Here is a 19458-nt window from a genome sequence, read left to right as displayed (position 1 = left end):
ATCAATTGATACATCAATATAATTTATTCTAGTATTCTCCTTTTATCGTTTGACCCTTTAGAAGATGATTAATTAATAATATTGCATTCTTAGTATCTTGGAAAATGAAATCCGGATAAATTAAAAAAAAAACTTTAGCAAATTTTTATCACATTGTAATGATGTAATTTTAACACTTATTACTTATTAGTAGAGGTAGGATAGTCACAGTGCTACCCATTGTTCCATTGTTGTAAATCCTTTGTAGAAAAGGTTCGGCAAACCTTTAACAATGCATTTACAACCTTTGAACAATACGCGGCACCTTCTGGGTCCGGTGACTACTTATTACTTTATTAGCATTCATTACTTAATTTTACAAAATACGTCAGTTAGTTAATTTAATTATTTAAGAAAACTTGGGAAAGGCGGCAAAGGTGATGGAACTAAGGGGTTTTGATACAGAAATACAAAAATCAAATAAGATAACAAAAAAAAAGACTCAAAAACAAAGAAAACCGAAAAGAAAATATTAACAACTCAAAATAGATGAAAATAAAATAAATAAGAGAAAACACAAAAGATAAACTTTACTTAAAAAAAGAAGAAAAATTGAAAAACCCATTTATTTTAAGGAAATCATCAATTTTATTTTTAAGAAGGTTTATGTCACTAGAAGTTACTAATTCTTTGGATAGACTATTTGTACATTTTAACCACTCTATTTGAAAAAAAGGACTCTCTAATTATTTTGAAGTAAATATCTTTTTGGCCTTTTAGATGAGTGTTATTGTCAAACGTAAGAAGTTTATTATAGGACAATCTTAATGGTTATTTATCACCTTTCATTCTTCGCGTCTCCAAAATGTAAAGATCCATTATTTTCCATCTCATATCATATGAAAGTGATTTTTAGCTTGGAAGAAATTTTTGTAATTCTTCGTTGGACCCTTTCTAAGCATACAACGTCTTTTTTAAAATAGGGGTTCCAAATAAAAAAAACAAATTTAAGTTTTGGTCTGAAGTCTTTTATAACATACAGAAAATAATAAGAATTTTAATGTAGAATTTATAATTGATTATTTATAGTCTAGTTTCAACCAGTTTGATTGAGCTAAATTACAATGTAATTTATCCATAATTTGGAAAAAGCTCGTCTAGAATAACTGGATTCAAATTGTGCACTTTTCTTGACTGAATTTGAATGTCAACTCTCTCTCTCCGTATTCGAATGTTTTTTTTCGTAAGAATTTTCTTCATAGGACTTATATCGAATTTGCTACACTTTCACCGGTTCTTATCAATTAAATTAAATTTTATTACCGCTAGTACAGGGTGTGACTGGAGTGAAAGTCACATCGGAAGTTATCATTATCACCACGTCGAATGTGCGATTATCGTATCATTATACGTGGGACATTTGATTATGTTTATTAAAATGTGCGATTCGAAATCGTGTAAATCATAATAGTATCTCATTTTCTAACAGCATCTCATTAGTTGGAAACCGAACCTTGACGCTTACACACTATATAAGTATATTTTGATCGATGTAAATTTGCGATACGGTTCGTTAAATTACTAAATGTTACCAAATCATCATTATAATATTGGTATATGGTTAGCGTTTTAGTATCTATGATATTTTATGATTATATCTACGTGTAATATAATACTTATGGCATGAGATTTCACCGATTTCTACAGATTAAAATAATACTACTGATAAATGATCATTAATATTTATATTAACCAAACTTTATTACCATTGAGTAGAACTTTTACTTAAGAGGGCTGGACGCCAGCGCCTTGTCCATACAAACGTATTACACTTCTCCCTTCCTCAATTATGGCACTAGAGAAATTATTTTTTAATATGCTATGGATATCCACCATAGGCATGTTTCTATCATTTTTTGGTTAGTTATTTTTTATAGGAGCTAGGAGCTACCAAACATCTATAAAATCGCCTCGTTTTTACACCCACGAAAAGAGTCCAGCGTGATAATTTAACGGCTGATTTTTAAAAAAATACGAAGATACAAACATAGAAAATATCTTTCTCATACCGATGATGAATTTTTTTTTTAAATTGGTCCAGCTTCGTAGGAGAAAACTGGAGAATACGAAACCTCGATTTTGTCGATTTACAATAGGTATTATCTGGTCCAAGTGCAACTATCGCATTCACTCAATATATATATTGATATACATATGTATATATATATATTGTCGCATTCACTCAATATATATATTCAAGAAAGGAACGGCAACAAAATAAGGTTTCGGGTATCCAGCCCTCTTAAAGAACGATTGAATATAATAATTGAAAAATTGATTTATTTCTCTAGAAATCACTTTTTACAATTTTATAATAGCACATTTATAAACAAATCTCCCAGTTTTAATTTAGTGGAAAAATCATGTTGATAGATTGTACGGAAGAACAACAGTATCATTCGTAGGATGGATGATTTGATGAATGAATGTTTATACATATTTTGATCACTTCCATAACAACCTAATTGATGTCCGATTATGTCAAATTTAGCTCAAATTAAAACGATCATTGAACGGCGTGTTTCAATGTTTTAAAACCGCTGTACATATATTTCCATACCAACTCTACAAAAATACGAAGAGGCTATTAAGCAACTGATATTTAGAAGGTTTAGTTAAAAATAAATCATGATTTATTACCAATACATTGTGTTGATAAAACGTTGACATTTTAACGATCCATAGATGATTCACATTCGCATTGATTTATCGGCTGTTTGGAATTAAAAAAAAAAGATCAAATCGCAATAAAACATTGACATGGTCAAGTGGAAGACGAATGTTACATTTAGAAGTACACTGAAAATGTCACTGTCGATGGAATCTCTTTATAATTCATCAGTGGAGATTTATAGCGCATGTGTACGCACGTTTGTTCTACACATTTGTCAAATGCAACTTGATGTATTATTGTATCTGTTGCGAAAAGAGAAATCGCACAGACGTAAACATGAGTTATGAGCTAGGATGGCATAAAGGTGAACGAGCACACTATCATCAACATCATCCTCAGGAATCATCATCGCTGAATGATTGCCGGCACACACTATGTACGTATGCGTATAAAATTTTGAATGCAGTATCCCACGCTCTCATTGCATCATACAACGTAGGTACTAACAATCCCTTGTTCTATAAAGAAATGTCAATTAAATTCATATGTTGATTATATGATTTTATGGTGGCTTATGAAACAGAGCATGCAGCCTTGTAAAAAAATGTCATACGGTTTATTTTTTTTATTTCTCATAAAGCTTTGTCTAAATATGTTTGATATTTTTGAATCTGGTTCATACATATGTATGAGGAATTCGTACAACAGTGTAGCACTTTCTTTGGTAGCTGATTTGATCGTTCGTTAGAAAGTAGACTTTCTGCAATCCAATATTCGAATATGTCAATCTGTATTAAATCTGCTTGAGTTGTGTGAAGTCAGTTGCCTGTCTAGTGTATGGGAATCAGCCTCTTATTTTCTAACCGCAAAATATTGTACGACGGTGACCACAAGTTGATCGGTGTATTGTGGTCCGTTTTCCATTTTTACTAATACGGATGCTACTTTCTTCTCGAAAAAGTGCAGCTTCGGTTCACAACTCTCATCTTTCTCGACTGTCGCGATCATTGGAGCGAATCATTTGACATCCTGCACTCGATTGCGCTTCGATGCATTCGCCTGAAACCTAGTTTTAAGTTTTTTGTTGCAGTTACAACCCCTATTTTACGATTATTTGGTTTTTATGTCGACTGGTTTTTTCTTGAAGAATAATTGGATTTTTTTTTAAATATGCAGGTCGATGCACTTCAATGCATTTACATGAAACGTTGAATGTCTTCTATTGCGTAAAACTATATACCCAAGTACATATTAATAAATTCATACAACGTATTCTCTGCTTCTTTGTCAATTGCTTCATCATTAAATATGCTTAAAATCACTTTGTATATGCCTAAGTGCGAAGAGGCACCTCTGTGAGGGACAGTACATATAAGTTAATTATAAATTTTATTTATTTATTTATTAGCTTGATAGATAAGATAATATATGTATATAAATAAATTGATGACAAACTTAACCTGAATCGTTTATAGTAAATTCCATTTAATTAGGATTGGAATATCTTGTTCTAATGATGCAAACTTATAAAAACAGTTTAGATGTTCCTACAAATTAGATGTTCCAAAACTATGAAACGGGATATTTATAGTTAAAGGTAGGATAATTTCATTTAAAATCATCTTAATAACTCAGTGAGATAAAATAAGCAAACTTTCATGAGTTTCGAATTTTAGCAAACATCCAAACATTTATAAAAAAAAATCAGTCAAAATCTCAAGTTATAATTTTCTCATTATCATAAAACTTCATCTATTTATTTTATCACGTACATACACAGATAAAGTAAAAATCATCAAATGAAATCGAATATTTTCATGATCTTTTTTTTGGCATGCAATAGCAAAAATCTGCATCACAGTTTTAAAAATGTATAATGTTATATAATATATCGATTTGTCTATCCGACAGAATTTAAAATTGATATTTGTACTATTGATGTATTGCTTTCAACTATAATACGTGTCAGTGTGGGTTGCGTTTATTTTCAAACACAAAACATTTTACCACCCAACATCGACAAGGCGATAAATCTATGCATTCAAATCGATCGAAAAATAAATACAAAAAAATGACACATTGAATGTATGTATAACATAATTGGCAGGTTTCGAAACGCACCCGATTGCATATTGATGCACTTCGGAAACGAGAGTTGCAACCCACAGGGGTGATGCACCAGTTTCCCAGTCGTTACCCACCGGTTCAATTCATCATTCCGCATTGATATTATGTTGCGATGCGTGCTCTCGTAATTGCACTACGGTACCCGTTACCCTGCACTGTGCCGGTGCAATTGCACACTTGACGAGTTGTGACAGTCCACGGCGAGGGGAAACCTTCGTGACTGATGATGATGCATTTTTGCATCTCGCGCGTCGCAGTCTTCTCACTTTGCGGTTTCTCGCACTTTGAGAGTGCAAAACGTGCGTGCGTGTCGATGACTAACCGATGGGTTCTCTGAACCTGGAAACTCTCGTTCGTGTTTCCATCTCTTCTGTAGGATCATTCACCTTGTTCAACTACGTTCCTAGGCGTGTAGGTATCCCTTGGGGCGACTATCTCACTCAAATTGTATAGCCTTTTTCAACACGAGTTCCGCTAAAAAATATTAAAACATTCTGTAAATGAGTTCTTAATATGTATTCGTTGACAATATTAAATTTCATCAACTTAAAATCAGTAGGGAGAAAAGTGCATGATTCTTCTTTCTCAGGCATGATGCTCAGACCAATAGGAATTGTATATTTTGAATTTCGCCTATGTTAGAAGTTCATTACAAAGCTTTTCAACTAATATACATATGTACATATATGGATATTTAGAGTTTACCTATTGAAATGAAATATATGTAGAGGGATCCCAATAGCTGCAGAAAGTTGAAAATCTATATATTATATATCAGCGTGGACTATTGGTTAACATATTATGCTTTCGAGTGGAGTGGTAACGGTTCGATTCCCACTAGTAGCTGTTGGCCAGACTTTGGTTTGTGACTCCAGGTCGATCGTTTCCTATCAGAGTTTGCCAATTTTTATGATTTTCATTGAAACAGGTCCTGTAAATTGACGTTTCCTTTCCAATCTCTGTTATTCAACGTCTTAAGGTTTGCCAATTTCAATAATAAAATGCTGCAATAATTTTACCATCGATGTCACTGCGGATGATTGTTTGAGCTCGTATTTTATAAAAATGCTTGTATTAATTTTATTGTATCTGTATTAGTACACTCGTCGTTTTGGAGCGATCTGTAAAGGCGTACATGTTCAATTGAAATACAATAAAATATATATAAAAATAATATATCTCATAATTTTTGTCGGCATAACAAATAGTAATAGGAAACAGAATAAGTGGGTGAGAAGTATGATGTGAATAGTTGATATATTGGAGAGAGTGAAGAGATTGAAATGACAATGGGCGGGTCGCGTAACTAAACGAATGGACGAAAGAAGGGCTTGAACGATACCCGAAAGAATGCAAAACGGTGCAAGGAAGGCCACAAAGAAGGTAGGATGAGATGGATGAGATGGACGGGAAAGGCGAAAGGAGAGGTGTTTATTCAGCAGCATATGGGCTGTTCTATACCCTTCAGGTATAAACACAGATTACCTAAACACAATCTGCTTTAGGTCATCGACTTTAGATAGTCTTTAATTAATATTATGTATTAGATGTATTATGAACATTTATAAGGATTGTAAATAGGTTTTTGAGCTCTTTTTCCTATTATGCTTTAGATTAACATTAGAATAATATACTGTGATTACTAACCAAATTAAATTAAAATTGTAAAATAGAAAATGATCAGTAGATCAGTAGCTATTAAAATAGATATAAGATGTATTGTGAACATAATTTCGTAATAATAAAAAGCATTTAAAAATCAAAAAAAAATAAATATGGGCTGTAGATGATGATGATGATTTCCATAAATGCTATTCTATACATATACATATGAGATAGGAGATTCAGGAATGCGATATAAAAGGAGTTGTGCGATATAACAAGTATTATACAAAACGAAAAAAAAAAATATCAATATGGACGGGATTTTAATTGAAGATTTATAATTGACCAATGAATTGGACAAAAAATTTGTTTGCGAAAAGGGTCTTGTTGGTGATAAAACGCATGTTGTATTATTCAATAATTTACTAGTTTCTCGTTCTGACAATCGTACCATGTGTGGACATGGCCTACGAGCAATAAATTCGTCTCGTAAAGTTGTACAATTAGTTGGAAGACGAATCGCATCGTCTGTGGTCTACATTACTCATGTCTTTTACGATTGAAACTCGCGATTGTGAAGACATGATGATTTTTCTCGAATTGTTTTTGGTTTCAGGAGTGTAAAAAGCTTTCACTAGATAAATTTAAATTGTCGGAGATCTGCCTCTTCCTCTTGTCCTCTCCATCAAACCAAAACGTCATGACAATTGGACCGTCTTCTCTTCGCAATCATAAATCGGTGATCTGAGTACTTTTTTAAGTTAGATGTTATAGAAATATTCTTCTACAGTTCTCTATAAGCGACATGTAAATACATATAGCTTATATTCCTAATTATCCCAACGTCTATAAACTCTGCTCGGCGAAGGAACATAATGCGTTGTAAATTTTCCAGATGCGTTTTGCCGACGTGTAATGCGATTTTTACGATCGGATAACGTATTATTATCTGAAATGGATATGGGTGTAGATGGTTCAGATATTGCTCTATGCTATTATATAATTTTATATCTAATCAGTTGTCTTTTTCCAAGTGAACAATATAATATGATGTAATGGAACGAAAGTGATCTCACCGGTCGGCTTTTAAAGTTCGTATGCAGTTTTGTATATATTTTTTTTATAATATGTACATGTGCTCTGATATGATATATCGAGTGAAAGTCGTACTGTATACATACGTATCATATTATAAAAGCTTTTAAACGATTCTTCACGTCTTTAAATATGAATGTTTGACGTTTTGTTAGGTATTATGTCGGAACGTATGATTTAAGTTTAATTAAATTTCATATTTTGTTGATTTATGTACGTTCAAATGTATATACGATAGCTTGAAATTTTATTCATTATAATTATTTGTTGGTAAAGGGATGCCAAACGTAGAGATTATATTCAGACAGTATTTAGGTCAGATTTCAACGTTGTTGATGACTCGATATAAATTTTTGGAAGCTGTCGTTTGGTCTTGTTTTCGTCACACGTCGTGACCACTTCCGTCACCTACAAACAATGGAACAATAGCTTCGCTTTCGTTTTCATCGCTCACGAATTAACCGATGGACAACGATTATAATAAAAATAATAATGACGATGACGACCATTTTTCAAACAATATCTCCATCGAACATCAAACATACGAACTTTCGCTCACGTTATAATTACAGCGGTCCTTGAAACTACCGTACAAAAGATAATTAATATAAAAAAAAAATGTCTATATACACGCCCCTCTTTGTCTCGATGGGTGTACATATAATACAATAAATAAACGAAATGAATAGTAATAGTTGCTTGACTTGTCCGGTCTGTAGATGAATTAGTAGTGGCTCTGCCCCTCTTCCGCCGGTTCGTATTTTTGATTTGCTTTCTTTGGGACAGAAAGAAAGTTAATTAACTCTGTCAGATGTTCTTTATCTGTTCCGATTCAAGGATAGTGGTTTCGTTTGTTCCGAAACAACTCTTTTTGACTGTGCTTCTGATTGTCGAAACACGATTTTGTCCGATCGTTCCGACCTTCTTCACCTCGGTAATGATATAGGAATAGGTTTTTCGGTTCGCGCACACCTTTCAATCTTTGCAGATTCACGTTCATTAGCAAACGACTGAGAACCGATCCGACAGTGCGAATTAAATCATCATCATCTCGGAACACGAGATGAAGGATTTCGTTCGCGGCGGATTCGTCTTGAATGGGGGGGGAGAAAGTTAAATTTACGATTCGTAAAAAATACCAGTGCGGTTTTGTTGATTTACTGTAGGTATAAACTATTCGACCACACATAGGTACATATTCGTTCCCACGATTTGGATCTTTTGATTCGATTTTAATTTAGATCGTTTTTTTTCTTCATCATATTGTTTGATGATGGAAGAGGATATTCATTTTCGTTTTCAATATTCAAATATGCATCTCCCTATTGTGAGCTGGAAATTCTTATCTGTTATTGTTGCGTGGGCGGGATGAGATATTCTAAAATTGGAACGAGAGATTTAGACTGCAAAAATATTAAACGGCTATATACATACATATGTATTTTTCACACAATTAAATATTTCGGTGAATACACATAGAAACTTTAATATCTCGTGAATTAATCAATTTGAAAATGATTGAATCTTGTTGTACTTTAAGCGTAATTAAAAGAGGGTTTTGATGTTACCGATCAATATTTCATTGGATAATTGGTAGTCTCTGTTGAATTCGATTGAACATTTTTTGCGGAAGTACCGCATTTTCGTATTGCATAATTTGAATTCAAACGAATTTAATAGAAGACCGATACGATGATGCAACATAATTCGAATGGAGAAACAGCAGCGCGTTAAAAAGGTGAATCTCACCGACAATAACACTTGAACTATCACCTCGACCCATTGCCATGTTCTGTATCCACACACGTACACATCCAAGCAGATGCAAGACGGTACAATCCGACAAATTGCAAACGGTCGTGACGCCACACAATTAAATCCATAGCAATTATTGCGACCTTTCCAAAGCTATGATTTATAGCGTGCAAAATGGAAAGTTATATAAGTGTTCCCTGCACGGGTAAACGGATATTAGTGTAATCGTAGGCAACCCCGTAGCCGGCCATTTCCCATCTCATCCACGACAATTACGCACCGAATTTATTGCATAATTAAGGTGAAGATTTACCATTGTTGTTGCGCAATGCGGCGGCTCGATGGTCTCGAGATGAAATGTCGCTTTCACACGGCCTGGCTTCCTTTCTTGGGAACCGAACTGGGTCCTCTGTGCTTACCCAATTCGAAGACGTAGCTTTGTCTTTTCGTTTTCCAGTGATCGTAGTTACGAAAGAGGCTTGATCCTATCACATTCGCCTACATATGTAAGTATGTACCTACGTACATACATATATATTCTGAACGTATTGCAAGAAGATGCATCTGTTGGAATATTTTTTTGAGAGCTTTTATTCGTACACATCTTTTAGCCATCGATGGAGCAATCCTTTGCAAATATATTTTTTAGAATGCTTATATTATTTTTTACAAATTATCCATGATACAGAACATGTTTTCCAACTAGAGGTGTTTCCAAATTCCAAAATTCGCTATTTTCGCGTATATACATATGTACATATCTACATAACTAATACTTGCATCTTGAACGTTTCAAATGTTATTAATTTACCAGTTGAATTACAATAAAATATATTTCGAAAACTAATATTATATACATACATATATATATGTATATCGATAGCTTGGTGAAGACATATTGTATGTCCATTTTTGAATTTGTATCGTATTTTAAGTTTTTAGATGCTGGAATAATTCAGGTTTTTCGTTTCGATTCATCTATACCACACAAATTACCTTGAAAGGAAAAATCTGAATTATTCCAGCATCTTCAAACTTAAAATTCGTTACAAATTCAAAAATTGACATACAATATCTGTGCACCAAGCCATCGATATGTTCTAAATTCATATGTACATAGATATGATGAAGGAAAAGTAGTTTTATGATTGTAGGTTAAACGTCGTTCGAAGCTACGGAAAAAAGTGTAAATGATTACATTGCTAATCTTACAAGACTTCTCATATTAATCAGATAAGATTGAAATTCTTAATTTCAAAATTGTTAATGTTACATACATACATATTTTAAAGTTGAATATCATAGTAAATCTTGGGTTTCAATCAACCTTGCTCGTTGATGTCTCCACACTAGTGTAATATTATATAACACTTTTAAACTATAATTAACGAATGCATCATTACTCAATTTCAAAAATGATTTATTTGAATTGATTCAACAGTACCTCTTCCCTCCCCTCTCCCGACGTATAATTAATAGCATTAGCACAATCGTGTGAACGATTAAAATCATATCTAATTTAGAAAAAATAAACAACACCTAATTTTACATTGCATTGTATAACGCTTTTAAAAATGTGGGAAACGAATCGCAAATTTTCGCATTTCGCCTCGTTTAGCCAAATTCCTCTAATCTATCTCTCTCTATCTCGAGGATTATAATCTCGTGTAGACCTAATTTTTATGCGATTTCACATGTCGCATTACGGATGCGACCTCGATGCATAAATGAGACGATATCGGTTGTTGTAGTACTCATAATACATAAATAATGCATGACTTCGTCGCGCCGTGGGACGCACTGTGCATCGGACGATAGATAGTCGGCTCTCTTCGTGTGGGTCGCAGCTTCGCTTTCATCTTCTATTGTGTGATAATAATAGATGTAAGAGTGACTCACGTCTACTCGGCAAAACCTGTTTACACCGACAGATCCATCATCATGAATGAGCTGGAGACCGGCCTTCCAATGATAGGTGATAGATAAGGCGAGAGAGACTATCTATCCATCTATGGTCGTAATTGTTCCGATTGTCGACTATAAAGTAACCCACCTCCTTGATCTGTGATGACAGTGTTCAAATCGGTCGTTCCCTATCAAACTTGCTTTCGATTATTTGAATTGAATTGAAAAAACAATGAAATATACAGTCCCTGACCAGAATATTACGCCACCCCTCTCGAGATGCGTTTGGGTAAATTTGTCACGGTCGTAAATAACTCATTATGGGAACTTTTGGCCTCATTTTTTTTGTGATCTTATCCTTAAATGCAACTCTATTCACTAGCAAAAAATATCGGTGGATTATCCCTCAAAAGGTCTTCAAAAACAAAAGAAAGATGTTTGAAATCGGTTTGCGTCTGAATTTTGTTCAATATTGACGTGCGTTTCCGTTAAAATCATTCATTATTTTGTGAAAAGCACTGTGTTTTTTTCTCTTTTACTGCAACTTTATCATATTTCTAAGGTAAGTTGGTATATAATATCTCGAAATTTTACTTTGTTTTATGATTTAAATTGCGTGTAAAACTTTTATTGGATTTTTTTAGATGGGTAGAAAATCAGATCTTTCTAAAGAAAAAATTGCAAGCATTAGATCATTATTAAATACAGGAAAGTTTTCTCAAAACAAAATCGTGACAATGGAGGGTGTTAGTAGGGCGTCTATTAGAAAAATAAAACAAAATCTGGAGACCGAGTGCAACCCCACACTCAATCGGCGAGCTAAAAGTGGTACTAAAAAAAAATTTGGCCCTCGTGTGGATCGAAAAATCGCCAGGCTTGTTTCCAAGAATCGATTTAATACAAAAAAAAATATTCAACAACAATTAAAGGACGAAAACGTGAAATATCTACGTCAACAGTACGACGTCGTTTGGTCCAAGCTGGATTGAAAGTACGGCGACCTGCAAAGAAGCCAATGTTGACCGAAATAATGCGAAAATCTCGTTTAAATTGGGCCAGACAACATCAACACTTCTCTCTGGATGATTGGAAACTGGTAATTTAATATGAAAAATAATAATTATGAAATTAGACTAAATTTACAAAATCACTAATATGTGATTAATATTTGACCAAACGACGTCGTACTGTTGACGTAGATATTTCACGTTTTCGTCCTTTAATTGTTGTTGAATATTTTTTTTTGTATTAAATCGATTCTTGGAAATAAGCCTGGCGATTTTTCGATCCACACGAGAGCCAAATTTTTTTTTAGTACCACTATTAGCTCGCCGATTGAGTGTGGGGTTGCAATCAGTCTCCAGATTTTGTTTTATTTTTCTAATAGACGCCCTACTAACACCCTCCATTGTCGCGATTTTGTTTTGAGAAAACTTTCCTGTATTTAATTATGATCTAATGCTTGCAATTTTTTATTTAGAAAGATCTGATTTTCTACCCATCTAAAAAAATCCAATAAAAGTTTTACACGCAATTTAAATCATAAAACAAAGTAAAATTTCGAGATATTATATACCAACTTACCTTAGAAATATGATAAAGTTGCAGTAAAAGAGAAAAAAACACAGTGCTTTTCACAAAATAATGAATGATTTTAACGGAAACGCACGTCAATATTGAACAAAATTCAGACGCAAACCGATTTCAAACATCTTTCTTTTGTTTTTGAAGACCTTTTGAGGGATAATCCACCGATATTTTTTTCTAGTGAATAGAGTTGCATTTAAGGATAAGATCACAAAAAAAATGAGGCCAAAAGTTCCCATAATGAGTTATTTACGACCGTGACAAATTTACCCAAACGCATCTCGAGAGGGGTGGCGTAATATTCTGGTCAGGGACTGTATGTACATCATTGCGTTATACTGCCTCTCAAAGCCAACCGGGTAAACATCGTTGGAGGAATATCATTCGTTGTACAAAGCTATTAATGCATCACGGCCAAAAGCGTTTCTTTCTACACTTTAAAAAGCTTCCGGTAATGTGCGTATTAGGGTGCGGGACAGTAATTCCCGGGAAATTACGGAATTTTTGATGTCCCGTGTCCCGGGAATTCTTATCACAAACTTTGCGAAAAATATTGCAATCAAAACGTTCTTTAAATGGTTTAATAAAGATGGAGTGTATCCTTCTTGTATTGATGATTCCACAATGGAGGAAACTCTTTTAGATTCTGATTAAGATGAGACAATTGTGTATTTGACAATGAACGACGAATTAAATAAGGAACTATCAAATAAAAACTACAGAATAAAGTAAACAAAAATAGCCACGACTTTAAAAAAGAGACAAAAATATACCTACATGAAGACAAAAAAAAAATTAAACCAAATGTGAAGAGTATTTTCCATTGCTGGATATATTTGTGCGAAATCTAGAAATAGACTTTCAAATTCTCATTTAAATATTTTAGTATTCTTAAGAAGCTGTTTCAATGCTTTTTTATTAATTATATTTTTTTTTATTTTATAGATAGATTGTTTATTTTTTAAATCAATAAATTTTATAGTAATAGAAAATAGATTAAATTGAAAAAATATTTTTACTTTATCTGTTTTTTACATCATATCGTCAAACAGATGATACAAACCTATGACATAAGAAATATATTATCATCATCATCATCATCATCATCATCATCATCATCTACAACCGCTTACTATCTACTGCTGGATGACGTCCTCTCCAACGCGCTTCCACTAGTTTCTGTTTTGCGCAACTCTCATCCATCTCACTCCACACATCTTCCTAAGTTCGTCTACCCATCTTCCCTGTGGTCTTCCTTTTACCCTTTTGCATTCTCTTAGGTACTATTCTAGCATTTTTGTCAACCTTTCGTCCATTATTCTAGTGTCCCGCCCATTGCCATTTCAATCTCTTAACTCTCTACTATATCCACAACCCTTGTCATACTTCTCTCCCATGTATTACGTTTCCTGTCATTCCTCTTTATGCCAAGCATACAACGTTTCATACTTCTTTTAGTGCATTAGACTTTGTTCAGCAACTTGGCGTTCAATGTCCAAGTTTCATGTCCATACGTCATATATCTATCTACTACTAAATGTTTGCAGTTTTAACATTTGATTTGAAATCCTAATTTTGTTCAAAACAAGACTACAAACAAGGCTTAGCTAAGGTCCAAAATGAAATTCTTATGAAATGCAAACAATTATATTCAAATCATAATTTATAACCTTTGGAACTCTCTCACCACTATCTCCAAGGAACAATGATATGATGAGTCACCATTTCAGATTAAACCCCCCTCCCCCCAATTACATTTTTGGTGTGTAATGACTATTATGACCGCGATTCACTTAATGGTTCTTACTCACATGTGAAACGACTTGTCCTCCCAATTAGTTGGACAATTTACCATGACTATTTGTCGCATGTTAAGTAAATTGCATGTCTTTTTAAACTGTGGAAAAGACGTTTTAGCTTTATTGCAAACAAAACTTCCTTTGGTCAAATGTAAATATATTGTAAATATTATATACTTTTTAATTCTGATTATATTAACGAAAAAACATTGGCCGATTTATCCCTTAACGTGTGCTTTTTAAATTTATCTATTTTTAATTTATACCGAGAAGACCTAACATGTAAGCCCCAATGCGCTTTCCTGACTAGAAACATTTTACAAGTATTATTAGTATTATACAAAGTAAGCACACATCAATTAACATCTACAGAGACATCTATGTTCAAATTTGTAAATATGCAACATTTTTAAACAATTCAGCGAAATTCAGTAAATACACATCAATTAACATCCGCATTTATGGTCAAATTTGTGAATTTGCAGCATTTTATACAATTTGGTGAAATTCGAGATTGCTGAAAACTCGATAATTTGCAAGAAAATGGGTAAGGATGCCAATTTGTGGAAACCATTTCAATGAAAATCAGATAAATTGGCAAACTCTGGCCAGCAGAAACCGGTGGGATTTGAACCCGTGACCACTTTGTTCAAAATATTATATGCTGACCACTAGTGTATTCTGCTGGTTAACCTTTGAAGGACGGAGCGTCGAGATCGAACGAGTGTCCTTAACCGGGGTCGAATAAGACCCCAGTATTTTTTAATCAAAATACAGCTTTTTTCAATACAAATGGGTTCAATATATATCTTATTAATAATTTTATACATCAACATAAAAAAGTTTTATTCCTATAGCATGTTTTTGACTATTTTTGTAATAAAAAATAACGACAAGTATCGACATGCAAATGCATATAGGTGAGGTCAACAGGCGACTGCATGACTCAATAGCCACGCGCCAAAAACGACGAAAACAATAGCTTACGATAATATAGCCGTCTCTTTCTCTCACATTGATTCATCGATCAACAAGAATATGCAAGCGAACAGTCAAAAACATGACTTATAACTACCGCCTTTAAATCATACTTTGGAACGTAGAAATGTATAAATGTATTTTTTTACGATGTACCCCTTTTCTAAATCATACAAAATCTATTAAAATAAATGTCTTGTAGTTTATTCTAGGAATACATAAAATATAGGGTATATAGCTTTGAAAACCACATAGTTATTACGAAAAACGTAAAAATTGGGGCACTTGCATACCCCACTTCGGTGAGGGAGGGTTAAATAAAAAAATATTCTCTAAGTCAAAGACTTCTTCTTCCTTACTGATACACATAAGTTATTGGACGATAACATTCCATACCATTCGGCGAGCTCTGCACATTCTGAACCCAAAAGCGCTAAAGCGAGTAGAATGTCAACCGATTCCAGTTTCTTGGCGAGTGTTATCGCGTTTCGATCGGTTCGTTCAATTGAAAACAATAATGATCGTTACGAGTGTGGTCTGTTATATATTACAATAAAATCAAGTTCAGAGTCGGTGTAGGTGTGGGTGGGGTTGATCGCATGCGATACGGTGCGATGGCACGTTTAAGATACCATCGTAATCGTTGCTCTCCAGCTCGATTTTCTCACTCGGAAGCGTGTCGTGATTCTCTCTTATTTGTTTCCAATCTGTCTGCCATCTTCTTGCGAGGAATCTGTAACAATTTGAGGCATTTTCATTCTCTCCGACGAGCGGACCGTGATTTATTGGGTAAGAAGGTCGCTCTCGCAACTCGCCACACGTTGCGGTAGGTTCTATCGGTCTCGTTTCAATGCTTATCTATTCGAAATTTTACTTTTGTTTTGCTGAAACTAATGACATTCATCATGAGCACTATTGACTCATTTCAAAATTTGATAAAAAAAGATGCTAAGGTAAAGAGAAAGCCATATAAATATGTCCATTATGCTATCCCACAGATTACCTAAACACGATCTGCTTTAGATCGTCGACTTTAGAGAGTTTTTAATTAATATTATGTATTAGACGTATTATGAGCATTTATAAGAATTGTACATAAATAGGTTTTTGAGCTATTTTTCCTATTATGCTGTACATTATTAACATTAGAATAATATAATACTATGATTACGAACAAAATTAAATTAAAATTGTAAAATAGAAAATGATCAGTATATCAGTAGCTATTAAAATAGATATAAAATATATTGTGAACATAATTTAGTAATAATAAAAAGCATTTAAAAATCAAAATCAATTATGCTATCACGCCTCGAATTATTAATTATTACACTCGTATCCTAAATGAGTGATGGCTAATATTTCAAGATTTAATACTGACCTTATTATTGTTAGATTATAATATATTGCAGAATTAATCCATAGAAGCTTATTGATATTTTATTAAAAAAAAATGAATAATTAGTTCCTCAATTATAAGGTAGGCGGCTTTTAATTGGACTTGGCTTTTTTAATGCATCAAAAGGTCACTAATTATTGCTTTAACATTTTAAATCGTCAATCAATTAGCTTGATTTATTTGTGTAATTAATTTTGAATGCTTTACTATTATAATATATGAAAAAGTTTCACCTCTTAAACTTTTGACTTATAATTATAATATACTAGTGTTTTAACCCGGCTTCGCTCGGTATTTGTAATATAAACCGCTTAAACATGGCCAATGTAATAGTAAACATTTTATTACATTTATTTGAATAGTTTTATTTTATTTTAATTTATTTGAATATTCGAATAAATTCTGATTTTAAAGTCACATATCCAAGGTCTGACCAGCAGCACATACCAGGGATAGAATCAGTGCCGGTTTTAGGGGGGGGGGGGGGGGGGCTAAGTCGGGCGGCGCCCAAAGGTGCCAAATAAGTTAGGGCGCCAAACGATGCGCCAAAGGCGATTTAAAATTTAAAATTAGAGCGCCAAAAACCATTCACAATTTTAGATTAGAGCGCCAAAGGCGAAAGTTCTTTCTAAGGGTGTTAAGAAAAGTTTTCCAAGGGCGCCATTGGGTGTAAGACTGGCACTGGATAGAACCCGTGACCACACAATTGAAAGCATTACATGCTAACTATTAATCTATCCTGCTGGTTAATATTTAGCCGCCTTCCCCCTCTTATATTATTTAAACATTTTATTTATACTATTTTTAGGGCGACCTTTATATGATGCAAAAGAAAATAAAATATATATTTAGCAATTTTACGTTGTATGTATAAAATATTGTAAGAAGCGATCTCTACGATCGGCAAATCGTGGCGATTATCGCTCCAATTGAACGCCACTCAATGTTTACCTCAAGCGTTTACTATTTATTATATTTTCTAGATATAATGAAGTATCATATCATTTTTTATTTTTATTTTTTCAGTATCGTCTCCGTCCAGACTCATCGCCAAGAGACCATCATCATCCAAAGAGCGTGATTCAATGCCCGAGTCTCCGTCTTTAGCAAGCCCACCCACCAAGGTAATAAACACCATAAAATCAAACCATCAAAGCTTGAGCTTACAGCATCATATATTCACATCATGTCAACGACGAACTAAAAAAAACACCCATCATCGAGACTTTCGCGAATCAAAATCACTAATAAAACACAACACATACATGAATATTGTTCTGTCATATCATAATCATTGTTTGCATGCGTCTTTGCTATAACATCATCATTAACAATTTAACATGGGACTTTAACAATAATTACAATTGTGTGTTGTTTTGAATCGTCGTCTGATTTTTGTACTACATTTTGCTTTTGTCTGGTGTTCATATATATATTATAATACATTGTTCATTCGTTCGCGTCCATAACTAATAATAACCCTTTTGAGTGCCAAGATTAACTTTTCGGAGACATTTGCTGACGTTTTCGTCTGAATCAGTTTCTCCACCCACACGTTCATTGCTCATTTCGTATGCTAATGTTTTATTTTTGAGCTCAGTGCTTCGATTTCTCTCCACTGTCACACATCTCTAGTCGCTGTGTCGGCAATTTTTAAGCTAATTTCTTTAATAACTGTACAGTGTGGGTTTTCCAGCTCTAATCCGAGTAAGCTTCACTTTTTAAAAGTACCCAAAATGCTCCAAGTTTTATAATAACAATGTAAATCACTCAAGGAAGCAAGAACGTCCATACAATACGTACATATATATATTGCACTAATTTAATTCTTGAAACCAATATTGAAAAAGCTTCCTTTTTCACACTAGGAATATGTACAGACTTTCCAACAAACTCTTATTCATATTTACAGTTCTAAATTCCAGGGATTCTTAACTTATTTTTGTTGTATCAAAGATCTTGTCAGAGTAAAGCATTCAATTGTAGTGTAGTATTTGACAAGGCAACACGCTTGTCATGATTTAAGTTTGTGTTTTCTTTCTAACAAGTGTTGAAAATCCTGTTTTGCAAGTTAAGAATTCCTGATCTAATAATATATCATATATAATAGTGCTTAAACCACTCTTTTTTGGAATTAGGGTTGCACTTTCTATAGTAATGCATCGGAACTGAGACCGACTATGACCCAGATGTGCATAGAATGCATTCCACGGCCGCATATATGCGTTGCTATTTGCATGAACATTCTTCTGCTAATTATTATCGCAATTTTTTCTTTAATATAAAATAACACAAATCGCTTTCCATTCAATCGCCCCTCGCCGAACAAGGCAGTTTATCGGATCGTTTATCTAATACAAAATAATCCATAGTTTAATAATATACACAGTTCGAGATGGACAATTGAAGATATTTTTCATTGCTATTGTATCACTAAAACCCACACTGTGTATCATTTTATTTTCTTTTTGTTCGCTCCAGGAGGAAAGCTTGGACATAATGGGCCAGTATAAACCAGAAATATTCTGCTAAATAAGGTAACCGTATGTGCTTTT

The 19458-nt window shown here is 33.5% G+C and overlaps 1 protein-coding gene across 4 annotated transcripts in view; it reads left to right on the top strand.

Annotated features, from left to right (window-relative positions):
• MICAL-like (protein) overlaps positions 1–19458 on the top strand; it is a 117862-nt gene that overhangs the window by 92074 nt on the left and 6330 nt on the right. For 2 of the 4 annotated variants that reach the window (XM_077439561.1, XM_077439560.1), the window contains exon 4: positions 17930–18027. The exons of 1 other annotated variant lie outside the window; for it this stretch is intronic. In XM_077439561.1, coding sequence (XP_077295687.1) covers positions 17930–18027 — 98 coding nt within the window. Of the gene's footprint in view, positions 1–17929; positions 18028–19384; positions 19441–19458 lie in introns of those variants that run through there. One more of the 4 variants, XM_077439563.1, reaches the window with a different exon arrangement.

The sequence above is a fragment of the Arctopsyche grandis genome, chromosome 10, assembly GCF_051622035.1.
Source record: "Arctopsyche grandis isolate Sample6627 chromosome 10, ASM5162203v2, whole genome shotgun sequence".
Taxonomy (NCBI): Eukaryota; Metazoa; Arthropoda; class Insecta; order Trichoptera; family Hydropsychidae; genus Arctopsyche; species Arctopsyche grandis.
This window is presented reverse-complemented; position numbering and strand designations above follow the sequence as displayed.